This window comes from Haliaeetus leucocephalus, unplaced genomic scaffold, assembly GCF_000737465.1.
Source record: "Haliaeetus leucocephalus isolate CR32 unplaced genomic scaffold, Haliaeetus_leucocephalus-4.0 Scaffold984, whole genome shotgun sequence".
In the NCBI taxonomy this organism is placed as follows: Eukaryota; Metazoa; Chordata; class Aves; order Accipitriformes; family Accipitridae; genus Haliaeetus; species Haliaeetus leucocephalus.
In genome coordinates this window covers 321503-347062 of record NW_010973420.1, presented here as the reverse complement: position 1 = coordinate 347062, position 25560 = coordinate 321503, and the positions used below count along the sequence as shown (strand labels likewise).

At 44.6% G+C, this 25560-nt stretch overlaps 1 protein-coding gene across 1 annotated transcript in view; it reads right to left on the bottom strand.

The window, feature by feature from the left end:
• Positions 1-25560, bottom strand: part of SUSD3 (sushi domain containing 3) — a 34915-nt gene that overhangs the window by 9088 nt on the left and 267 nt on the right. Inside the window, exons 2-4 of the mRNA XM_010584383.1 lie at positions 7918-8106; positions 6244-6391; positions 3167-3334 (exon numbers count right to left, since the gene is read on the bottom strand). Of these exons, the coding sequence (XP_010582685.1) occupies positions 3167-3334; positions 6244-6391; positions 7918-8071 (470 nt within the window). The 5' untranslated portion in view covers positions 8072-8106. The remainder of the gene's footprint in view (positions 1-3166; positions 3335-6243; positions 6392-7917; positions 8107-25560) is intronic.

Here is a 25560-nt window from a genome sequence, read left to right as displayed (position 1 = left end):
AAAACAGGCTAAGATATATTCAAGAGGGTCTTTTTCAAGGCTGGAGGAGTTCTCACTCTTCCAGGTACTTCATATGTTACATGAAGAAGCAGCAGAACAATTTTCTTTAAGAAAAGGAAATGCTATCGTAAAAACAACTTAAATTGCCAGGCCTCCACCCACTCTTTTCTCAGACAGGGGTATCACTCATCTTTCAGCCTTCCCCTTCTAAGCGGGTTGCAGAGCCACTTCCCATGGCTGTAACACAGAGAACAACACATATTGCAGCCCTGAAAAAGGCAGGGAGAAAATGATCAGCCTCCTGTGCTTCTTAGGACAGTTCCTTATTAGAAAATCAAAGCAGGATTTCTGATTTGCTCAGAGATCTAGCGATGCATTGCACAAATTCCTCCAAATGTCTGAAACATTAACACAAGACTAAGATAGGATAGGATAGGACAGGACAGGACAAGACAGAAGAGAACAGAATAGACTAGACTATTTCAGTTGGAAGGGACCTACAATGATCACCTCATCCAACTGCCTGACCACTTTAAGGCTGACCAAAAGTTAAAGCAATTAAGGGCATTGTCCAATTGCCTCTTAAACACTGACAGGCTTGGGGCATCGACCACCTCTCCAGGAAGCCTGTTCCAGGGTTTGACCACCCTCTCGGTAAAGAAATACTTCCTTATGTCAAGTCTGAACCTTCCTTGAGGAGCCTTGGTTAAATTATCTTTTGGCTTGTTTGTGACCATGGACACACACTTTGGTTCACATGCATGCAGCAATATACAGAAATCTTTTTCCTTTGGGCTTGCTCGCCCTCAGTTTTGCTGCTCTTTTCCAACCACACTGCATGCCTTTATTTATTTCCTTGGACAATTAGTGCTATAACAGTTCTGCCCCTACAGCAACAGCCACATGGTTAGAGACGTCCTCCAAGCGTAAGCTGCCAACACGTCTGCTTCACGTTAAACGGAGAAAGGTACCGCAGGAATAACCCAGGTAGTGAACATGCCCTTTCCTGCTGGTCTTCCCAGCATAAGCCAGCGTCATGTTTGCATCTGCCCAGGGATTTGCCTACACTGTCCTGCTGATCCCGGTAACTGGATGTGCACACGATGATGAAACTTAGCCTAATTTGCCACACACAAAAAGTAAGTCTTGTAAGTGAAACACAAAGCTGACAGATCATTTGTTGTCTTCAAGAGATGGCATGAAATACGTTAGCAGAATTCCCACATCTCATCCTGTGCATATATCCATGCAACAGAATTAAACAGTAGAAATTAGCATCTTTCACTAACTTTGATTAAATAGATTTTATTTGAGTGAAGAAAGGGAGCAAGGTATGAATTGATGAAGGGTCACACCTGTTCATAGAGCAATTCCAAGACAGTTTCATTCAGAGTCTGTCACAGCTTCAATGCCATTTCCATCTCTGATTAGAAGCAGCGCCTGTTTTCCACATGCGAAACGGCTAGACTTTTGGCTCTGGGGTGCACAGATTAATACACCTGCTCTCCTAGCTGATTTTTGCTCTGGCTACTGATTAGCCAGCCTCACATCACCTCTGCATGGTGGAAATAAAGTAGACCTTGATTAATAGTGGACCTGATGCATCAGGAGGTGGGTATGTGCACCAGTATTTAACACAGCATGTGTATTGTTCTATGTAGGAAAAAAAGAGCTCGCAGGCTTCCTTCCTCCTGCCCTCTTCAATTCCCCACTGAAGTTTATACATTCTCCAGTTTTCTAAAGAAATAATAAACTTGTTGATTTCTGGCCCCAGAAAAGCTGCTTATGCAGAGGAATTGTATGTTCCCTGCTACTTTCAGTTAAGTGTACAGAATTTGGTAAACATAATACAGGAGCTTCTGCTCTGTGGACTGGTGCAGATAAGAACCCAGAAGGAGCTCAAGGATCCAGCAGAGCACTAATCTCTGTTTACAGCCCTTTATAAGTTTATCTGTGTTATTTTAAAAGCAGATTACACTTATACAAAACATTAACATCGTAGCAGATTGAAGTTTCCCAAAATTAAAAATTGCATCCTGAGTCTTCTAAAAACTGTTTAGGTTATAATCAGCATTTAATTAGGTTTATACATCTTTCTGAAATCACCCAAAGCTAGGAATTGATTAAGCAGCCATCAGACTTCTGTGCAAGTGCTCCATATGAATATAATTTGCAGCTGCACTGTGACATGGAAGTAGGTTTATAATCTGCATAAAATTGTTTTCTGCAGGTAACCACTACAAATCACAGATACTGCTGTACATAAAAGCTGTACAAGTGAGCAGTGAATTAAAAGCAAACAAGGATTGTGCTATGACGACAAAGCAGAACCCAAAGGACATGAAAGACACAATGACGTGTGTTTATATGAATGGTAATAGCAAAACAGCATTAGAATTTAACACGTATTCATTTTTCTGTTTTTCTTTTGTTCGCAACAACACAGCCAGTGTAACACATCCGGACACTTTTAGAGACAATTTTGAACTGACACAAAAAATACCTATGCCCACCATCCATGCATCCACAGTACATGATGCACTTATTTCAGCGTGGACCTTTCTTTGGACTACCCCAGGCTCGGGGTTCCCACACTGTGAGCATTCACGCTGCCTTTCAGATGAGGATCCCACTGTGTTTGCCCTGCACACCCTGGTAATGAAACAATACTTCTCAAGACAGCTTTCACAGTCGCCGAGGGATAAACAGTGATGCTTGATGCTCACCTTGAGCCATACCACAGCCCCAGGTGTCCCTGGCTGCCTCTTCTCCTAAGGCTTTCAGGCAAGCCGGCACCTTGACACCACTAACCAATACAGAGTAGTGACTTCCTGCTGCAGTTTAGCATCAATTTAACAAAGCCAATTAAAAACCTCTCTCCAGTTAATCTCGTGCAACCTCCTCTGCAGACCAAGCTCAACAAAGCACTACTGGGGATAGATGAAAGAAGCTGTAAGAAGGGAGGTCACGCTCAGCTTCTCTGCTGCCTCACCTTTCGGGAACATTAATTCCCCAAAAGACGGGCAAGTTCAAGGAAAAGCCCTCACAACCCACTGGCATCACGTCCTCTTCAGGGGCATCCCTTTAAAATGCATTTTCAAGGAAACCTCTTTCCAAAATTTGTTCAACAAACTCATTCCATCCCACTGTATTTTAATAGTCTTACCTGTAGAAGCCTTGGTTATCATATGCCATGTTAGTCACATCATCAAATACAGGTTTATTCCTGAGTTTCTTATTGTTGTTGTTATTGTTTCTTCCCTTAAAACCAAAGTAAGCAGCTTGCATGTGCTCTAGTTCTTCGGTTCTGAGCTGGTACCACAGCTGCATATCTCTGTGAATAAAGCAAGGGGTAAAATACATTACTGTGATAAATGGCTGCATATCTGAGCTTTTATCTGACCATAGCCCTGACTCCCTAGAGTTTAAATCTAAATCCAGGTTTACTGAAGACAGCACTTAAACACATGCTGAACTTCAAGTGTAAGCAAAATTTCCAGAGACCTAAATACCTGCTTAAACACCTTAAGGTGGGGGGTTCTTAAAAAGCATAAATATTTTTCTGTAAAATAGTGCTATTTTAAGTATTATCCAGCACTCCTCAGAAAACAAGCAAACAAACAAAAAGAGCAATTTTCTTATGAGCACCTGTGGATAGTTCAAAGGAACAAAACCCCAATAATTATGTTAATTTGATTCAGTGGATTTTGAAAGTACAGATAATAGGGAAAGTCACTTAAGATGTGATGTTGTGTCAATGTTCTCAGTGACCTCCATCAGTGACACACATCAGGCCAGATCCTGTTGTACGTGAAAAGACTACAGACCACCCGCATTTCATGGAATAAATTATTTCAGAAAAAAGAATATTTACTGTGAATTTTTGCAGCACTGCCATTCCTAAGGGTTCAAAAATCATCAGGCAGGTTGAAAAGATGAATTTACTTCAAAATGGAGGAGACAGGTAATGTTGCCTTTGTTAAGAGCAGGGCTTATTCGGTTGCCTTCAGGATTTCCTTTCGGAAATGCTCAAGGCACTTTTCATGCTGTTCTCTACAACTCTGGGGGGAAAAAAAGACAATTTCTTTTCTTCTTTTTAAAAGAAGTCTAAGATTCACACAATCACAGACATTCACACTAGCTGATGGGACAAGATTAAATTGTGAGGGTTGGCGATGCTGATTTTGGTGTCATTTCTGTCCTCTCAGGATGCAATCCTGCTGCTACCAAAGAAATTGGCAGTTACGCTCATGCAGTGGACAAGGTCTGCGAGGAGGCTAAAATACGTGAGGATCTTCAGCAGCCTTTGTCCTTTTTCTCTCCAAATGCAAGGATAAAACATAAGATGGCACTTCAAAGATCATCAAACAGGTACCTTGCAAGACAGGTTTGTAGGCAGAGCTGATCTTTTCTAGTAGACCAACTAAAAGAGCCAAAAAAAAGTAGAAAGGCAGACTTCAAAGCTAAAGGCAAGATGACGACATCCTCCTTACTCCACAGGTACAGGCTACCTTTTCTTTCAGAGATGGTCTAAGACACACTTATTTAACTAATCCCCTACTGAGTATTCTCATTTTGTATTAGGTTATCAAGCCTGCAGCTTCTCTTCAGATTAATGCTTTGTGCATCCAAAAGTCAATCCACGTTTTCCACCGACATCAACAAAAGAGATGCTACCACTGGCTCTGGCACTCTGCAGCACGGGTTGAGCCAGTTTCATACAGGGATGCGTTACTCTTTCTCGCATGACATAACAGTTTCTACATTGTCTCAGTTGCTTTCTGACAGCCGGGCCAAGCCACACTATGCCTATAGTGCCCCCAGGAGTGGGGCTCAGTCGTGGATGGGCTGCGTTGGAGCAGCTCTTTCAGGAGGCAGTGAAGGGAGGACAGAGGGCAGCAGGAACTGAGAAGCTCCCAGCAAAGGGAATAATTTTATGTTCTGATGACAGAACCAGGTCAAAACGTCCGGTGTGAAGGGCTTTTCTTTTTTAAGAGAAAAATATCAAGTCATCAAAGTCATGTGAATGGCTAATTTTGACAAAACTTCATTTAAAATAAATGAAAAACAAGGACTTTGATATGAATAGTCTTATCAAAAGAAAAGCAGTGATTCAAAAAATGCCAATCAACTCCTTCATTTCAAAAAATTTCATGCTATCAGTGAAAACCTAACATTACGAATGACACCAAAGACTTTATTTTTTGCCTCACAAAATCCTTTCAAGGGAAATAGAAAATCTGTATTTTGGTTACAATCAGATTTTGAAATGACAGAATTTCCCCCCTGAGCTGGTTCCCATGCAGCTCTAGATAAAACACAGCTCAGAGCAGAGAGACTTTCACTCGTGTCCTCCCCAGTCTCCCTCTACTCCACCACTACCCCACCTCACTCCAAACACTTCTCTGAAGCAAAAAGAGGCTTAAAATCAACCAGAAGTGCAGCTTACTGTCTGCACAGCAGGCATCAGTGGGACGGGGTGCAGCCACCCCACCGAGCTACGTGCAGCAGTGGGAACAACGAGCAGGAAAAGCAAGAGGGAAGCGACGAAGAGGTGCCAAGGGAAAGCCCTCTGCAGCAGGTGACTCTGGATGGATGCTCTCATGAACAACAGTGGCTCAGCTTTAGTGTACAGCCAGATGTGGTCGTGCAGCCACGCTTCGCACTGAGTTTTTCTAATGGACTGGATTGGTAAATTTTACTTCTTCCCATGCCTGTTTATAATCCTGCCTGCTGACTTGCGCTTCAAGCCAGAAGACAAAATCCTATGTTCTTCCAGCACAGCATTGTGACAGCTTTAAGTATGCTTTGCAGATGGTGAGGGCTTTGATGGTTTTGACACGGGTAGATTGACTTTCCCAGCAGTATCCAAGGAAAGCAAAGGAAAAAAGGAAAGAGAGAGAGAAGAAGGGAAAATGCAGCCAATCTTAAATAATTCAAGGAGAAAAAGACTGGCCAGCAAATAAGACTGGTATGTTCAGCTTCTGCATAATCCTGGGTAAATCCAGATCTGCCCAGGCCCACCAAGGTCATCTGATATTAACAGGCATTTGGTGCCTAAATACTCTTGAATTCCAAGTCTTTCTGTGCCTAAAGCCTGACCTACAAATTAAGGATTTTAAGTAATTAACATCATTGCAGTGTTGCGAGCACCAAGTCCTTTGAAGCTCTCTGCTATCACAGCAATGGGGTCCATACAACGTACAGTCTTACGCCAGTTTTAAAAATCTTTTCTTGACATACCTTTGAGTCCTCCTCCTTTCACTTTTCTTCACACACTTGATAAGACAACAAGTTAAAAAAGCCATGGACATCAGCAGAATGACGGCACAGCTCACGATGGAGGCAATCACTGCGACCTTAAATCCAAAAGTCTCATATTTTGATACGGCTGCAGGAAAGCAAACACAGAAGAATGTTTCTAAGGTCAACCCATGAATTTATCACTCACATTTTCATTAAAGCATGCCGAAACCTACCTGCTTCACAGTTCTGCTAATAACAGCTCAGTGAGGACTTTCACGTTAGTATGTGTCAAGATACCAGAGTATCTTGGCTTCAGCTTAGAGCTATGCAAGCTTCAAATTGGGCTATTTAAAAATCTCCTGTTTATAAGCTACTAATGAATTGTTCTCAAGTATTTCACCACTGCAATTAATTAAACACAATGCCTTTGGCGCTGCAGTAGCTAAAAAGCACAACTTTGTCGGCATATCAAATGCAGATGAGCTAGCAGACTCTTATGAGCAATTGTTAACAAGGACTGGAGCTGCAAAACCAAATGCTGATGGGGTAAATGCATTTAAAGAAGCCCTTTAGAGCAAGGACAGTTCCATATAATTACATCCTATTTGGCAGGCAGAGAACAACAGGTCTTCCTCTGTTTGGGGAAAGATGCAGGATGGAAGAAGGGACAGTATCTGCAGGGCTGAGTGATCACAGTGATCCGATGCTGGAAGTGAATTATCCAGACAAAAGGAGGAGGGGGAATGTGGTATGGCACAGCTAACGCAGATCTCTGCCAACTCATTTGGAGCACTAAGCACGCCTTGCTTCAAAATTCATCTAGTTCTTCCAACACCACGATGACCAGCATCAGAAATGGTTCAGCTGAGCACCACACAAAGCATTGTATGTCTGCAGCCTCTGAAGGGAAGGATTTCTCTCGTTTTTCTTTAATAGAATGTCTCAAATGAGAGATAAGAATAGCTGAGTTTGTGAGAGCGCGATAAGTGTCTAAAAGAGCCATCCATCTACTGACGATTTAAAATTACACAAGGTCTGAGACACAGACTGAGATTGAGACACAGACTGAAATTCTCAAAGCTCAGAGGTACCATATTTTGCTTGGGCCTACTTCTCGTCAAATTACTAATAACCTTATAGTAAATAAGAAGGAACACAGCATGAAAGGTAGTTAATGTTGTTGCCATTCAAACACGATTTGTCAATATGGTAACCTTCCCATGTGGCTGCCCACAGGCAACAACCTACAATTGTTCAAAAAATATCACTGTGTTTCTTTTACAGCAAAAATATCTTCAGAAAATAATGCCAGGAGATTAGAGGGTTTGCAAATATGCTTGCACATTAGTTGGTCATATCTACACATTTTCTAAAGAAGGGTACAGCCTGTAGCTACAGAGCCACCGTTATTCCAAGTGCAACACTACCAGGGCCAGTGACGTGAGATCAGGCATAAATTCGACAGAGTCTTTTCTGTGTCATGATAATGAATGATGTCAGAACACATATGAAGCGCAATTACAGTCAGTGGGGGCAACTTTGAAGGAAATTGAATTTGTCTTTTTCCTTGCACAGATGCCTAGAATTAATCCTAACGTTGTAGGAGATAGGCAGGGCAAAATAAACACAATGCAGCCCAAAGGACTGGGAATGGTTTGGAAAGAACCTTACGCTTGCAGGAGGGCACTCCGGCTGTCCACTGGGTACCGTTCCCTTTCCAAATGCAGGTGATGACGCCCGGTCCCTCCAGCTGGTGCTCGGCTGAGCACTGGAACGTTATCACCGTCCCCACGGCCGTGCCATTGCCATGAATGATCTGTAGCATGCCGAGCTGGGGAGGGAAGATGCGGTTGCACTGCCCTGCAGAACAAAAACAAAGCAAGACAATGCAGCGCCAGAGCCAAAAGCGAAGGTCCACTTAGTTTTATTGCGAACAGATTGTAAATCAGTCCAAGTTAATGGTCAAAACAAATAACAGACCTTGGGGTGGGTGATGCTGACTGCTCTGCCAAGTACCAGCCCAAGGCCAAACCCCCTTCAGTGCCATTCAACAGCTCCACTGCCCTGACCTCCGGCACAAAGCGGGGTTTTACTCATGTTGCAACATTATGTGCTTAGACTGGTACATATTAAACATTTTTGGGGAAAAAAAAAAAAAAGTCATTCTGTGAGTGGTGTGGTCTCCTACAGATTCCTGTCTTGTTGGACTTTGTGTGTCTAATAAAGTATTCAGGCTAGCATCTTCCATGCTGGGAGTATTCATTCCCCCATGCAAATTTTTCAAGATCTAATGGATTGATCACATATTTTAGCATGTCAGTCTACTTGGTAGCATCTTTTCAAGATCCTACAGAAACTTCCTATCTTTCAAGAGCACTGCACCTCTGTTAGTCTTGGCTGAAATGAGCCAGTGGGTTCAAAAGCCACAGGGAGGGGACAGACAGAGACATACACATACAGCACAACTACATTCAACTTATCTCCGTTTTCAAGTGACAAACTCTGCTTTATAGTATATCATCCAAAGTACATTGTTCTTCATTCAGCTTTTCTCTTTCTTTGTTGTTCTTTTTATTTCTTTGTTGTTCATACAGCTGTTCTTTGAGTCACAGAGCTCCTCTCTTGGCCACCTAATGTCAGCCACTAACTTTATACATTGAGTTTTACTGTCACAACACTCCTTGTTTCACACTCATTTTAAACACAAATTTTAATGATCAGTCATTAGGACAACACATAATATCCAGATACACTTCAAAGATAACAACAATAAATACATTTTCTGGTTTTGTACATGTGCGCTGAGAGAATCAGGAAACTGTTTTACATAATCTTTTTTTTTAACATTTACTAAATACCAGCACTGCTTCTGCCTCAGAGCCCAAGTTTCCTATCTTTCACTGGATTTCCAAATGACTGCAGAAGACTCAGAGGCAACTGTGTTGCAGTTGCAAGACCAGAGTTGCAAGCACTATTAAATTAAAAGGGGGAAAACATGCTTCCCATACTTACAAGCAAAAAGACGTGTAGAGTTTTAATAGCCTCCTTGACAGAATCACATGTTGATAGCAAATCTATTTTATTTTTAATACTAAAACTCCCCCCTGGTCATTAACTAATGTTAAGTTCCTGTGATCAAACCACAGCAGACAGGCTTACTACCTTTCTTAAATTTACACTCTTAAAAACCTCAGCCCCCTAGAAAACAAACCCAAAGAAATCTCAGCAAAAGACCAAACAAAAGCCACAGTGACAATTACAGGTCAAATCTACTAAGTAAACATGTACTGAGGACTAGCTTTTAAAAACATGCCTGTTTTAATTCCATGCAGATTATTTCTGTTTTGCCACTTCTTTCAGTCTCTTACTACAGCAGCAATTTGCCTCAATGAGAACAAATATCTTCTAGAGGGTCATCTCCCTTCATCTCTTGATCTTCCCTCCAACATCCCATTACTGGAACACATGGGATGTGTGCATCAGACAATCTTCCTCCTGACTCCAGAGCAGCCTTATGAGTCCAGGCTTTTCTTTTTACCTTAATCACTCAGAGACTTACCATGAAAACCCATTGTCCTAAGCTGCAAAATATCTACCTTTTTGCATTTTGCACTTTCAAGGCTATTTTTAGATACCAGATCACATACTCAGAGTTCACATCAGTGACACTTTTAGCTGCATGAGATGCAGAAAGTAATTCAGAGCCAACCTTGATTCAAAGTACATCTGCTTAGCCACTATTACAGCCCTCATGAGACACTTTCAGTTGACTTGCCAGTTTACCTGGACTTGTTATTTAGCCTCTGCTCTCCAAAGAACAGATCATTTGGCACTGGATCCTTTCTTTCAAGACATACTTCATTTAATCCAGCATTGACCATCCTGAATAATAAGTGCAGCTGTACCTGGTTCAGGTGCTCTTGACCCTTTCCCGCACTGTCCTTGCCCATGACAGTATATGCTGAGTGATTAGAACCTCTGAATGTCAGTGACCTTGTCAGCATTATTCCTCAGCTGTGGATTTTAAAATATTTTTCTTCACTTGAGCACTACAAAGATTTCTAAGAGCCAGTGTACCATGAAAATATGGATATTTCCTCACTTTGGCCGGGGCTCTGACAGCATTATGTCATCTCCAGAGCATCATTCCCGTATGAATGTAATTGGGGCAGGAACCCCAGAGGTTCATCTTAATGACAGCTAATGAGAGCTAAACTTTTGAAAGCCTCTATGCCTGGCTTTCCACAGATCCTGAGCTGAAAGTTCATCCACTGCATTTCATGTACCTGCATTTGGCCAGAATAGAAATACCATTTCTTCTTCCTCTTCTTCTAAGGGCTTTTCAACACAATTTCTTCCCACTGAAGTAAAAACAATAAATGTGTCACTACTTCTTGCTTTTTACAAATGCTTTTATTGAAATGCATAGATGGATTTTTGCTGGTATGACTTTGTGAATTTCATCCAAGTTCGGATTTACTGTCTCTGGATAAAATTTGCCCTAATTTTCATCAGCAATGGTCTTCTAGTAACTCACTTGTAAAATGTCTCCTGTAAGCTCTAGCATCCTTTGCTATTAACTATCTATAATGTTTTTGCGGTTACTTGTTGCAATCAGTTTTCTACTAGGTTAATTTTACCCTTCCATCTCCAGAAAATCATTGTTTAGATAAGCTTCCATCCTCATATTTATATAAGCAGATGTTCCATATAGACTTATCCTTTGAATACTCTTCAGGCATGTCTACCTGACTAGATCTACTACAATCAAGAATCTTTTTTTTTTCAAATATAATATTTTATATTTTTGTTTTCAGCTGAGGCTGGTGTTTGAGGCTGCATTGCCTCCTGAAGTAAAACACAAATACTGCATAAACATTTGTGCTGATGAGATTTACATCTTGATTTATATTTCTTTTCTGAATATCTAGAAAATATCACATTCAGGTCTTGGTTTAAACTTGGTTTTAACAGTAACTGTTAGCACCCCGAAATGTAAAATTGAATAAAAACCCCAATTATTGCTCACGTAGCTTTTGTAATAGCTGCATTTCAAACCCTACAGATTCATGCCTGAGAGCCAGCACCTAAAGCTAGGAGGAATGCTTGAGGAACTAACAGCCTATCAGCCATTTCTACATAGTTTGCAATAAACATGAAAACTCATTATGTGTTGTTTAGCTTTGATCAGCTTCATGGCATCGTTCCTAGACTTGATACATGTCTCCAGCGCCTAGTTCACATTACTCCTCACTGCTGTTCTCCACTCCTAGGCTCATGCTCTGCTTACACTTCCAGATACTGACTACTACTTCCAAGCTCAAGAAGAAAACTCACTTGGTGATACATCCCTATGAAGCAAAGGCTGGAAATAATTTTTTTTTTTTTTTGAAGTCCAACAGAAGTTGTGAGGACTCTAGCTTGCTCATCTTACTCATTGAAAAGGATTAACAAACCACCCTGTCCTCTCTGCATACCATGCCAATGTATAGCATCAGCTCTGGTGAACTGAGATGACCATCAGCCATCAGCTGGCCAGTTTGCTTCAGGGCACAAAGAGCCAAACACCTTCAAGTTCCTGCAGCTACTTCTGCAGCCTCTTGTAAAGCAAGAGCTGATTTATACAAATGCATTTCTTAGCTTGGCTTCACACTAAGAGGATATCCAGTGTTCAAAAAGTATCTGAATCTGCTGCTACTGTCTGCCAAGACAGAAGAAGGGCATTGGCTACAGCAAATAAACAGATTATTTCGTATGACAAATAATGATCCTCAAAGTAAAGACACTAAAGTGTAGCATACTCCATAAATTCTTAATTCACCCAAACCTCTGTGTTCAGAAATAGCCACATACATAATTTCCAGCCACTAAAAAATAAAGAGTAATGCAAGAATTAAGAGAAAATAGTCCAAAATATCTCTTCTCATGCATAGCCAGGATTATCTGTATTGCAAAATCGATTTGTCAGAATGAGTTACCATATGGTTTCATTGTCAGCAAGCTGCAGATTTATGTTTTGCTGATAAGACAACAGAAATGAGAGAGCAGCCTAGGCATGCTTGCCCATTAAACATTTCCTGTGCTCCTTGCATAGCGAAACATAGACACTAAAAATCAAATACATCGCATAAGTATACACCAAAATGATCTAAAACACACCAATAATTACCTGAAAGCATGTTATCAAGATTGCCACTTGCTGTTTGTGGAGAAAGGGAGCAATCCATGACTTCACCTCATTGTTGCCCATACACACATAACTCAAGCCTTTGCATTGCTTATTGCTGACTATTTAATGCAAGTAAAACACACTGGAATAACCAGATGTCAGAAAGAGACAGAACATTAGGTTCTACAAACCCTGCAGAAAAGAAACATTCTGATTATTTCTGTAAGTCTGTTTTCCTACAGAAGCACGCCTTAGAAATTATGTCCCTGAAGTCACAGGCATAATGTTGAACATCCACAGAAGAGCTCTTGGAAGAGCTCGCTCTGTCAAAAAGCAAAAGAAAAGCAGCTAGAAGTGAAATATGAAATAAAGTAGATGTAGTAAAGCATCTTGTGTGAGTGAAACTGCCTGGCCCTGGCATCGTTCCCCTCGCAACCTTGCCTTCGCTCCCTCGCAGAGCTGGCCACGAGTCCTGCCAGGACCGAGCTCTTAATTGCATGAAGTGCTGCAACAACAAATGGCTGCAGGAGCAGCTTATCCTCCCACTAGAAAACTCAGACACTGGCACGGCTTTTTAATAAATTAGTGTTAAACATGACTACCACCCCAGCAGTAAATGAGATGGGGGGAGGTCCAGGCTTTTGAAGCTGCAGAGCTTGAACAAGGTCCCCAGCTGTGCCGCAGCCCCCGGGAGGTGTGTTACCAAGACCTCCTACTGCTTGGTGGCACCGGGTAATGACCTGCTTCAACCTTTTCTAACAAAAGTACATGTCAGCAATGACACGATTTGACCTTTCCTACCTATTTCACTGGTTTCCGAGAGTCACTTATACAGCTGAGATGCTGGAAAGCTCTTACTGACCTGTCTGCCACCCAACGCACAGGTATGGCCCTACAAAGTTATTCCCCTGGGGGAGGTTTTGGAGGTCCAGGTGTGGCCCAAACCACATGCACCAAAACACAGCCCTCTGCACACACGTCACTGTAAGGACCACCTTTGGCGGGCCCAGGGGAGCTTCGCGCTCCAGAGTCCGATGGAGACCTGCAAGAACTGCAGCAGCAGCCATGCAGGCAGCTGGTCCCCCGCATTGCTCCCATGGAAGAACCATCTGGGCAACTGCAGACAGTGAAACTTGAAGGTACCTACAGAAGACATCTGTCAGAGCACGTAGTCTGAAAAAAGAAACACAGCTTGTTAACGATACGTGGGTCTTGCATCTGCCTGATTTCAGCATTTCCAAATGAAAATAATCCCTATAAAACATTCTGGTTTTCTATTGAAAACAAATTTTAAAATTGTGAAAAATGGAAATCAATTTCTGATCATTCTTACAGGCCACCATTAAACACTCGTGGAAATGCTTTTTCAAAAAAGCCTTTTCTCCCATTGATAAGGAATTTCCGTGCAATTAAGAGAAGGAGGGAAGGAAGGAAAGAAGAAAGGAGAGAAAAAAGGTATCTGAAGCAAGTTTCTTCTGTGTTTACACATCCATACTCAAATGAGCTCTCTGCTCACACCTCTATTACACCTTAGGCTTGCTCCTACCGACTTCCCTAATTTTTTCTTCTGTGGTCTGTTTTGTAGGTAAAACTGATTTTTCAACACACTGCTTGCAACATAATTAACAACATGCGACAGTTCCGCAGCGTGAAGGGCTGCTGGGACTCCCACGCCGGGCTGAGTCACGCTGGTCGCGTTTCGGGCAGCTTTGCTTTCCGTCTCACCACGCTCAAGGTCACTGGCGAGGCGGGAGCCCGCAGGACAAGCGAGCAGATCTCAGCACCCCGCGTGCTTCCCCGAGAGTGGCTAGTTTCCGTTGGCAGCACTTCTGCCATTTCAGTTCGGCCACGGCAGCAGCTGCTCTTGGACAGAGCAGGATCCTTCCTGGCTTGGAGCAGGTACAGTGCGCATACGGAAGAACAGAGAAGCAAATGCATCCAGAGAAAAGAAAGAAACAGCACAGCGTCAAACGCCACGCAGCTCTGAAACGGGAGAGGGGCAGGAGCGCTCGCCAACACGGCCTTCTCAGATCAGTGAGCAAAAGCCCAGACCCAACCGCTGCTGGATGCCAGGGACGCTTCAGTGGGAATCTGATCCACCCGAGCCTCATCCTCCGACTGGACAAAGCTGGTGTGAAGCCGGCGAGAAGAGAAGTCGTGGGCAAGGCATTAAACCAGCCTGTCAACATGGCTGCAGCAGAGCCGGTACCGGTGCTGTCCCCTGTGCAATCCAGAGCTGCTGGGTGGCCGTACCCACCTCATGCGGGGCTGGCGGTTACTCTGTCGAGCTGCGATCCCTACATCCAGACGGGAAAATACACAGTAATGTATTGACCACCGCACGGTCCTTGACAACTCAGGGTGCCCGTTGGTGGATGAAGGATGGCAAAGCCTACTTCAAGATCTTTTCATGCCTGGAAAGGCAGTGGATTATCAGACAGCAGCAAATTCTTGGCTTCCACCTCCAAAAGAAACCCTTGTGCTATGCCTGCTGCAAAATCTTACATCCAAATCTGAAGCAGACAAATTTGATTCATCTCTCTTTACGATGATGAGCCTTTTTCTTTTCTCTCTTCCAGCATTTTCATCTGGCTTTTGAGCTGCTCAGTGTAGTGAACGAGATGCAGCAAGGTTTAGGAGTCAGCGCTAAGCACTTCCCAACTCTACTGTGAAACAGTAGAGGGCTGCAAGCGATTTTAATCCATGTAAAATCCAAGCTACATATCATGCAAGTGCTAGATTAGAGTTTGATGACATGTGCAATCCACTCCTATTTCAAACAAAAATAATGTGCAGAATTGCTGTAAAATGATTCTGATTCATGTTTTTTATGCTACTCTTTTAAGAAAGGATTTGTTCCAGTCACCTTACTGCCACCTCCATGATTGATTTTTTTGGCCAATTTACATCAAAGTCAGGTTACTCTCATCTGTAGATTTTACTTTTATATCTAGCAAGGAGGGCAATACTGAGTATTTCTCTTCTTATGGGAACAATTAAATGGGAAATAAGAACAAACTGAAAAATGAGGTATTTGATGAAGTCCTCACTAAAGCAAGAACAGATGGGTTTTCTGTGCTTTATTAGTCTGTTTACAAACAGAATTGAAAAAATAGGTTATGACACTTATGAAAAGTTAATAATAGTGCAACCTTTGAGAACAGGAAGGATCTGTTAAACCTAAAGCAATTTAGAAGTGCTTATCTATTTCTCTCTTCACCATTACTTCCATATTAAGAAAAAAAAAGTAATTTTATATCTATATCTATCTATCTCTCTCTCTATATATATATCTCCACTATGGAGCACACTAGAATTATGCCTTAATTCAAACTGTTACAAATTAAAAATTACTCATGGAAGTGATGCCAACAGTTACTTTTGTGACTGATTGTTTAGTGAATGGAGCCAATATTGCTGATGGTCCCCTCTCTTTGTCATTCTAAAGCAGATAATAAATAAATTACATATTGCACAATGCAGAGTTTGTGGCCTAGTTTCTAAAACGAAGATCCTAAAAAGACTAAAATTAAGAGGAATACCTTGAAATGAGCTTTTCACCTGGAGACCTTGAATGTATCAAATGTCCTGGAGCAGACAGACCCAATGGGCAGGTGATCTCCCTGGGATGCAACCGAAATCCACTGCTCCAGAGAGCTGAGTCCCAGCATGCCATCCCCAACAGGCAGTGAGGGATCCAGCCCTTGCTCTGCTTGCCTGCAAAGTCTGTTAGCACTGCTTCTTGCATAATAAGCACTGGTATTTACAAGAAGGAGGACAGAAGTAACTGGTTACACAACACCACAGTCTTCTACAGATGGTCCTCAGCCTCCTCCATGCATCTCTACATCCGCAGTCTCCAGAGAGGTTCAAATCCAAAGCAAGATGTGATTGTTACCCCAGGATCTGTCACCCCATCTTTAGGGAAAGCCAAGCAGAATCAGGGATGTCAGAAACATGAAGCAAGACAAATGAATCAATCAGCTCAACTCTGAATTTGAAATTTGCAGGTCAGGAATCTGTTTCTACATCATCTTCCTCCTCTCCAGGGAAAAACAAAGACTAGGAGCACCCCCCACACCTTCACTCCGCCGCCAGGTCCCTCTGTCCTCAGCCAGGTTTTGAGAGGCACATCCTTGCTGGTGGAAGTCTCCTTCATGAAACAGCAGACCAGTGAAGTCTGTAGGTTTGTATTTTCAACTTTCACCATTATTTTTCCCCAGTGCTCATGAATATCCTCTCATTCGTTAAACCTGTGCAGCCGACTGTAACATTTCTGCAGATGGTGCAAAGTGATACATGGGCTCCATTAACCAGACCCTGTATCTTTTCCAATGGAAACTATGATGACCAGAAATGTTAAAATTTTCCCTTGTCCATAGCTGAGATAAAAGATTATCTTGGACCAATGCTCAAAGCATTTTTCATCACCACAATAACTGCAAGAAAACAATCACCGCAAACAAAATACAAGTTAAACAAATCTGCTACAGACGGCCAGTGATTTGGGGAAATTCAGATTTCGGCATCAAACTCAATATTTAGCACCTTGCTAACATGGATCAGGTACCAAGAGGAAAAGAGACAAGTTTTACTAGCAGCCTGTCTTTGGCGAGCCCTTCTCCGTGCTCGTATGGGAGCCTGACGTGAGAGAGAACCAACAACTGCTTACGAGAGCAAAACTCTTTCAGCACTCTGCCTTCGCACAGAGATGATGATGGGCATTTCTGGGGTCTGGAGAAGGCTGCGGGCGCTTGCTTGTAGGAACTTGAATTGGAAAACCTGACCCTTTTGTCTGAAAGGGGATGCTCTGACAGAATCCGCTCTCTTGCTTTTGTTCCCTTTAAAACACAGGAAGAAGAAAAATGTCAAAACCTCCTTGTCCGGCCAGTTCTAATACAAATACCTTATCAGCACTCATCCAATCAATGGGCCCAAGAAGGGCTCACTGTCAGAAAAGTTTCAGCTCTGTGGCTTTTCACCTACAAAATGGCCTAGCACCTCTAAGGACCTCTGCAAAACCCTTTGGCTTTTTCCCTGTAGAGCAGACAGGGTTTTTTAACACCTAAGTGGATCAATTTTATACTTAACCTGGAAGCCAGCTAGTAACGAATGCAACATTTTCTGGCTTCCCTTGATAATTATCGAAGTTTTGTTGCCAAAATTAAACTTTTAATAGATCTTTGGTAAACTGAGCAAGATTCAGATTGTATTGCTTCTTGCAGATGAGGAAACTAAAATAAGAGAGAAACCAGCAGCAATGTTGCCCGTTAAGCTCTGGATCTACAGATTCCATATATAAATCACTGGTGCTTCTGGTGAGCCCCAGTGGGCTGCAGCGACAAGCAGGAGAGCTGGGCAGAACTAAGCTAAGAATCTCAGGAATTAAAGGGAAAAGGATAGAAGATTATTATCTGAACACATCTAACGGAAAAATGAGTCTGACTATGATGCCCTAGCAACATCAGACATCTCCGGCTTTTAACATGGTTTTCAATAGTCCATTTAATTTGCAATAGACAAGGTAGAAATCCAGTGCTTCACAGAAAAGCTAGCTACTGGAGAAGCCAAAGAAAACCTCACACCTATTTTCACAAGGAAAGCACGTGTCTGTTAGGAGCCACGGATGGCGGAGGGATGAAGGATGCCCCATCAGACAGTTCGACAGGGCAGCGGCTGCTGCTCGTGCCCCCGCAGAGCCTCCAGTCGGGGAGCTCTCCTGTAACATCCCCCGGGACAGCGGGCACCATCCCTGTGCGTCCACCGCCCGTGCCCCGACGTGCTCCCACTCCTCACCACTAAGCCGGGCACTACGGAGGAACGGAGCTCGGCCCGGCTCTGTGTTTGGCCCCTGTACAGCGACGGCTCCGGGTTATCTGCCTGCAGCAACTGTTGGGTCTGGTTTGTGCGCAGCAGAGTGCAAACATGCTCGGGGTAATGAACATCACTGATAAGAGCAGATGTCCCCCGATGATGCGGCCGGTGGCCTCTTGCTTCTACGTGACGTTTGCCAGACTGGGCACAACCTCTGTGGATGGCAGAAATCCTTGCCGGTGGTGGGGACACGGGGTGAGCACTGCACGGACACTACCTTGACTGAAAGGGTCCAGAGCTTGCCAAAAACCACTTCAGGCATTTGAAAATTCACCCCCACCGTGAAATTTCAAGTGGGCCAGAAATGCTTGCTACTTGATGGTTACATGCTCATTTTTGTCCAAAAAGCCCCCAAATGTAGGAATTGCATTTGCACAAAGCACTTATTTGTAAAGAATATAGAAACTTTTCAACCTTTTATCTTTGAAACTACTTTCCTGTTTTAAAATGGGACTACTGAATATAGGTTTGTTAGTTTTCTAGGGGAATTTCCAACCACCCTGTTAAGCAAAACCAATCTGAATGCTAGAGACCTGGCCTGCATTTGCTCCCCCTGGCTGGCCTGTTTTGGCTTCTGCAAGTCTTTTTTGCTTCCCAACAGCAAACTGAAGCTGTTCCTGTACTTGGTTTGCTGTGTTAAGCTGCTAAACGCGTGCCACAGAGCTGTGACCCGGCATTCGCAACTGTCAGCAAGAATTTCTGTGAATAATTGATTTTTTTAGACACCAGTCTGAAAGAGTTAGCAATAGCATGCAATTTATTATGGTGATAGAAATCATTCATGGACTGAGAAATGAACAGCCAGATTTAAAAACCTTCTCTGTGGTTTTATCACTTTTTATTTTTCTTCTCCTTTTTTTTTTTTGCTTTTTTTTTTGCTGCTGGGTTTGGCTTTCCTGTTCCTGGGCTTCACCCATGACGGCAGAGGGGTATGCAGCCAGGAGCGAACACAAAAGCAACCTGCAACTGCAACGTGTGAAAGTCACGCAGCATCCTGCCAGAAACCATTCAAGCACGGCAATGATTAGCAGTACGAGTCAATAAGCACATCTGCTTTCGGCCTCCCTGCCCATAGGAATTAGTAAAAGATGGTGTGAAGATTGACGGGGATGCCAGTATAAGGACAGGGAATCAGTCCATTGTGTTTACTTTTTCCTGTTAAAAAAGTCAATGATTGCAGGGGAGTTACACGCAGAATGACAAGTAGCTTAAGTGAGTAGCTGAAAGGACACCAGCCCCATGCCCTTCCCTTTTTGTACTGCACATGTCTAAGAAACTAAGATCCGCATCAGATAATCCAGCTAAATCACTGGCAGCTTTTGGACAGCCAGAATACGGGGCAAGGATAGTCCCTGATTCATATTTAAAATGAGTAAAAAACTTAGTCCCAATCTATAGTTTTGTATCTATTAACGATAACGGGCCAAACACCAGCGCTCTCTCTTGGCTATGCAAAACTGCCCCTAGCTTTGCGGGGCACCTCTTCTTAGAGCAAGGCAAAATCTGGGTGTCCAGTCCAGATGCCTCTTTTGACTCAACCAACTAGCAAAGGTCATAGCCTTGGAGATTAATGCAGTTGTGAGCAGCAGCTCTCCTGGGTAGAATTCTGCTCTTTTACATGAAGGCACCAATTTCAGCTCTCCTGAACAGGAGGGATCAAACACCAAAACTCACCCCTTGCACCTCCTTCAGCCACCCCAGTCCAAAACGTCTTCCCAAACACTGTTTCCCAACCCACGCATGCGCTCAGGTTTTTGTACACCATCTCCTCCCTTCACCTAACCCAGCTTCTGCCCCATTTTCACCCCTCCTCAGAATCATTCCCAAACAAAGACCCTCTGCTTAGGAGACTTGCACATGTGAGCAGTCACCCCAGAAATAATAACTTAATAATCACTTCCAACTCCGTTAGAGGAGAAGCAAGCAGTTAACCCATCCTCTTGCCCTACGAGTGTTTCTACCAGCCGCTGCTGCTCCAGTTCACGCCGACACAGCTGCGAGCGCTGCCTCCCCGAGCAGCCTGGGGGCTCTTGGGCCAGCATCTCTGCAGCTGCTGCACCGGCTCGGCTCTGCTGGCAAAAGCTTGTACGTAAACCAGGCACCAGCTCAACCCCATCTCCGAGACCCTCAACAGATACAGGAATTGATTTATTTTGGTGAGCGGTTGCTCATTCTGCAACTTCTGCATTTCTCACTGTCATCTTAAAACAAAACAAAACGCAAGGGAGGCAGACTTCCACCAAGACTGCAAAATCGTCTCTCTGTCAATCTTTTGATCCACTGAGCTAGTCAAAACTGCTCCTCAGAATAACACGCTTGCTTATCTGCAACTGAATTTGAAAGACAGCATGTCAATGAAGCGCCTAAATGAAAACTAGCACCTGTCCCACATGTTGGCTTGTCCCCGTCAAATTATTGAAGGCAAGACTGTGTAGTGCCAGGCACATAAAAAGTCAGTGGCAATCGTTGACTAAATAAGCTAAGTAGTGCTAATTTCAGCACATTTAAAATTCTCTTTGTTGTAGAGTTGGAGACGTGTGTTGGGAGGCTCCACTTTCTCATGGGAAAGGTCCAAAGACCTCCCGGCTCTGCCATGGTGGGAACAACCAAACCGGCAGCATTTTGGCCCTTTAAAATGGACCACATTTCTGGTCACAACTAACCCGGAAAGTGCTGGGTTATCTGTTGTCATTTGGGTGGGTTTGTTTCCATGTTTTGAGGCTGACTTCTGATTTTTGAAATACCAATGTTCTGGGTCCAAAACATTCAGCTCACTTAAGTCCCTAGCTAAAATTCAGAAGTCTAGACAAAATTAATCTCTATAACCCAGGTAATTTAAGAGTGGCTAGAACCAAGTATTGGATAATACCACAGGGAACAATCTTGCACCGTGGAGGACTGTGCCAGAAGACCTAATAACTCTTTTCCTTCTCTATTTTGTACTGTTCTAGAGTTTTTATGACAAGCACAAAAATCATTCCCTCAAAGCAGTAACAATGCCTGGTGCAAATGCCTAACCACTAAGATTAGCACCTTGCAGTACAGGAGATAAAACCAATTAGCTGAAATTCTGCAACTGTCACTTCTTTCACCTTACTTAATAAAAGGTTTCACTTCGATCTCAAGGGAGAAAAAGGAAAGAGAAATAACACTGAAGAAATAACAAGCCCATATCTTCCAAGTTGTGTCACTTTCTGCCCTGTGGAAATGGAAATTCAGGATCGGTGTTTTCTTCCCCAGTCTAAAAACTGAGCTGCATCTCAGGATTGCAGGAACAGGGCGAGAAACCTCCTTGCAGCCCTTCTGCAGAGCAGCAGTGCTCTTGGCTTTGAAGAACAACTTTGCTTTTGCTTTCCTGGAAGAGCAACTGTAAGTTCTCAGTGACATGATTTCACAGTTTCTGCACTGACAAGGAAACTCACTTCAGAAAAAAAAGTGGCTCATAACGGAAGAACGGACACCTCGAGTCATGCTAAAGATACATCCAGCCTGGTACCTACATCCCACCATAGCCACTACCAGTCATCCAGAGTATAACCGAGCAAATACATGGGGATACCTCTTCCATCCTCCAGCAAACCGCAGCTTGTCTCTGTCCTGAGCTAGACGTCATGTCTCTTCTTTTAAATGGTGTCTGCTAGATAATTTCTTCCATGACTTGGTCTGGAGGTAGCATTCACAGCATTCTGCAGCACGTTCCACCGTACCTTAGGCAGTCTCTTTTCTTCCCTAGTTTGGGAGGGCAGAGTGACGAAGCAGAACAACAACCACAGACAACAACCCAGCAGCAAGAGACCTACTAATTATAGCCCAGCATAACGATTGTTTCTGTCGTGTCCTGTATTTCTTTCCCACATTCCCTTTGTCTGTGGCTGCACTGATGTGTTCGTAGATGCATCTATATGTTTACAGAAGTATGTGCGGCCCTGGTCTGAAAGAGCTACAGGATTGCCTTGAGGAATGAGAGAGGAATCACAGCAAAACCCAAGGTACTACCCTGGAAAAACAGAGGGCCAGAGCCCCCAGCTTCAGCAACATGGAGACTAAAAATAATGATACACCTTTGATACTCCTTCCTCTTTTTCCTATTTCACCCAAAGAGGCCCCAATATAATTTGAGCAGCTTTAGAGGCGACAACAACTCAGTGGCAATGCAGCAGCTGGGCTGATGACAGCACCCCGCTTCATGGCAATTTCCAGAGGGCAGGAAAGCGTGCGGGTCACCACTGACACGAGCATTTCAGAGGCTTTTCCAGCTAATATAACGAGCCTGGCAAGAGATGGTCGATGAGTATCTGTCCATAGTAAACTACTGCAGAAAGGCAATAATACTGTAATGCTGCTGTGACAGCAAAACAACCACAGTATGATACGGAACACATAAAAGCATCTGTATCATTTGAAAATGTAAGAGGCTGAATTGAAGAAGGCTTCTTCTCAGCTTCGAGACATTCGCTGCAGTCTTCCCCCACCCCATGCTCCTGCTCTGCACATTTGCCCTTCTGATACATGGAATATATAAGCAACACGCTGACCTTCCCAAGCTGTAAGTCAGGCTGCCACAGCTCCTTTTGCAAGTGCACTGCTGAACCTCCTCAAGCACAGGGTGGTATCATTCTCCCTGCTCAAGGTGAGACTGTCAGAGGGACAAACCAGTCCTCAAAAAGTAGGCAAGACCAGGAAAAGCAGAGGGTGTTTGAATTTCACAGCTGCATTTCAGGAAGCTGTAAGACCCTCTAAGTGTTACAGGCATCAGGCTGCAGTAAGGAATTTCCTTTAACTTCTCTCTCATTCACACATTAATTCAAATGGAAATCTTGCCACATTTTTTTTTCATCCTCTGCAAAACGAATGTGTGAGGGAGTTTGTTCGTGCAAATCTTTATTATCACCCTATTGCTCATGGCCTGAAATTTTACAAGAGGGGCACTCAGTCAAAGCAGCATGAAAAATGATCACCAATAATAACATGATACAATGAAAGATACTGTAAAACAGTTGTCATCAGCCTTCTCCTGAGGTCACTTCTCCAGCAAATACTGCTGCATAAATAACGCAGTCACATTTAAATTAAGCATCCCGAACAAGAGTTTAATTTAATATTATACAACAAGTAGTCATAATTTTAGCTATATCTAAGCCACTCAGATTTAACAGCAGCACATCCACCTAACTAAATACATTCATAGTAACAAATGGATATTCAACAAAGGTGAAATCTGCACAGATGGTGAAGGCGAAGACAAACCTCCATAAAGTAGCAGGGCAACAAGAGGAGAAGGGACGAGGGAGCAGGACACCCAGCAAAGGTCCGGCAAAGCTCCGTGTGCTGCGAGCATCTCTGCTGGTCCTACAACAGATGGAGCAGCTACGTGCAGACACAGCCACGCTCTGATCCTGCAGAGTCCCTTTTTACCCCACTTCAGCACCTTACTGAGAACTCCTGCTCCATGGTTTTGGTGTAGCCGGTTTGGAAAAAATGGTGTTTGCTGTTCTGGTTGGAGACATGGCTGAGAGAAGTCAGGTTTGTAGACACCTGAGGGATTAACTGAGGGTGGATTTCTAGTCTGAGTGCCAAATTTTTTTTTGGTGGATCCCACATTTCTGGGAGTTTTGCCACAGATCTACATAGGGCAAGATTAGCCTAGGCAGGAACAGAAAGGCTGAGTCCAACACGGGACAGGCCACTTCCAAACCTCACCTCAATTGTGGGCGAACCCAGCCCCAGAAGACAATTTAACACAACAAATAAAAGCAGCCAAATATACTTGATTTTACGAAAGAAAAAAGTCAATAATTAGTAACATTAGCATCAAACCACAGCAACAGGGTCTACACTTGTGTTTGCGTTAATCCTCTAAGTGGGTTTCCCAGAACTTGTTTCACATTTTTAAAATGAACTGCTCTATTAAATTCAAATTAAATGCACAGTTAAGCACATTCAGCAGATGCAATTTAAAGCATTGCTACCCTGTTAGCCCAAACACGTTTGCTCATTGCTATCAGCCCCAACAAAATCAGGTCATTGATAAAGTCTGTTGGAACCGCGCGAGCAAATGAAATCGCGGGGATACGTGGGGACAAGGCTGCGAAGGAGGTCCCTGAATTTCGGGAGCGCTCGGCTCTGCTCGCACCGGAGCCAGGGAAGAGCCCTGCCTGCCCTGCGATCTGCAGCGCGGCAGGGAGGACCCCGGGTGCGCAGCTCCAGCCCAGCTCCCGCGGGCTCCTTCCCCCCCCCCCCCCTGGCCCCCGGGCTTCCGAGCTCGCCGGCCCGGCCCCCGGTGCCCGCAGGGGCTCCAGCCCCCCGCGGTGGACACAGCCCGCCCGCGCCAGGGCCAGACGCCCGTTATCATCCCGCTAAGCGGGGCCACTCCACTCGAGAGGTTTGCAAAGGACGTTATGATCTACGCGCGCAAACTGAGGAACAAAACTGAGGGCGAAGAGAGAGAAAAGGAAGCAAAAAAGCTTTGACTGGCTTCTCGTTCCACTCCTCAGTGTATTAGCCTATTCCATCAGGACACGGACAGCTTCGTTTTCCACCCAGGCAATTTACATCTGCCCAGAGAAGTCTCCTGGAGGACCAGCAGCTTCCGACAGGCTGCGAGAAGATGCGTGCTGTCCCTTCCCCCCGAGGAGGACCCTCGGCTTCCCCTTTGCCCGGCCCTCACAGCCGCCCGCCCCCGCAGCACCCCGCGTTCCCCCAAGCGAGCCGACTCCCCGCTCCCACACCTGAAGCCCAGTGCTTCCCTTTCAGAGCGATTAAAGCCCCGCCGAGGCCCGGGCAGCGAGCTGCCGCCCGGCCAGGCCCTCCGGCGCAGGACACCCCAGGCGGGGCTCTTCCCTCAATCGCTCCCGGGGCTCCAGCAGCCACCTGGGGAGGCAGCCGGGGCGACCGCCGGGGTGGCTCTGCGCTGGGGGCCGCTGTATGAAGCCCTGCTCGGACACCCGTCCCCGGGGGTGCCCGGGGCGGCCCTCGGCCTGCCTGACCCCGCAGCCCCGGGGCCGGCACCGCAGCCTCTCCCCGCAGGAGCCGTCGTTCCCCGCTCGCCGCCCGGAACGCAGCCCCGGCGGAGCCGTCTCGGGGGCGCCGAGACCCCGCCGAGCCCCCTCCCGTGCCGGGGGCGGCTCTGGGACGGTCCCCCCGCGGCGGCGTCGTGCCCCCGAGAACTTGAGGGTGAGGGCGAGGTGCCCCCCCCGCGGCCGCAGGGACCGGCCCCGGAGCCGGCACAGAGGGTGACGGGGAGGGTGCCCTGCCTGGAGATGGGGGGGGGG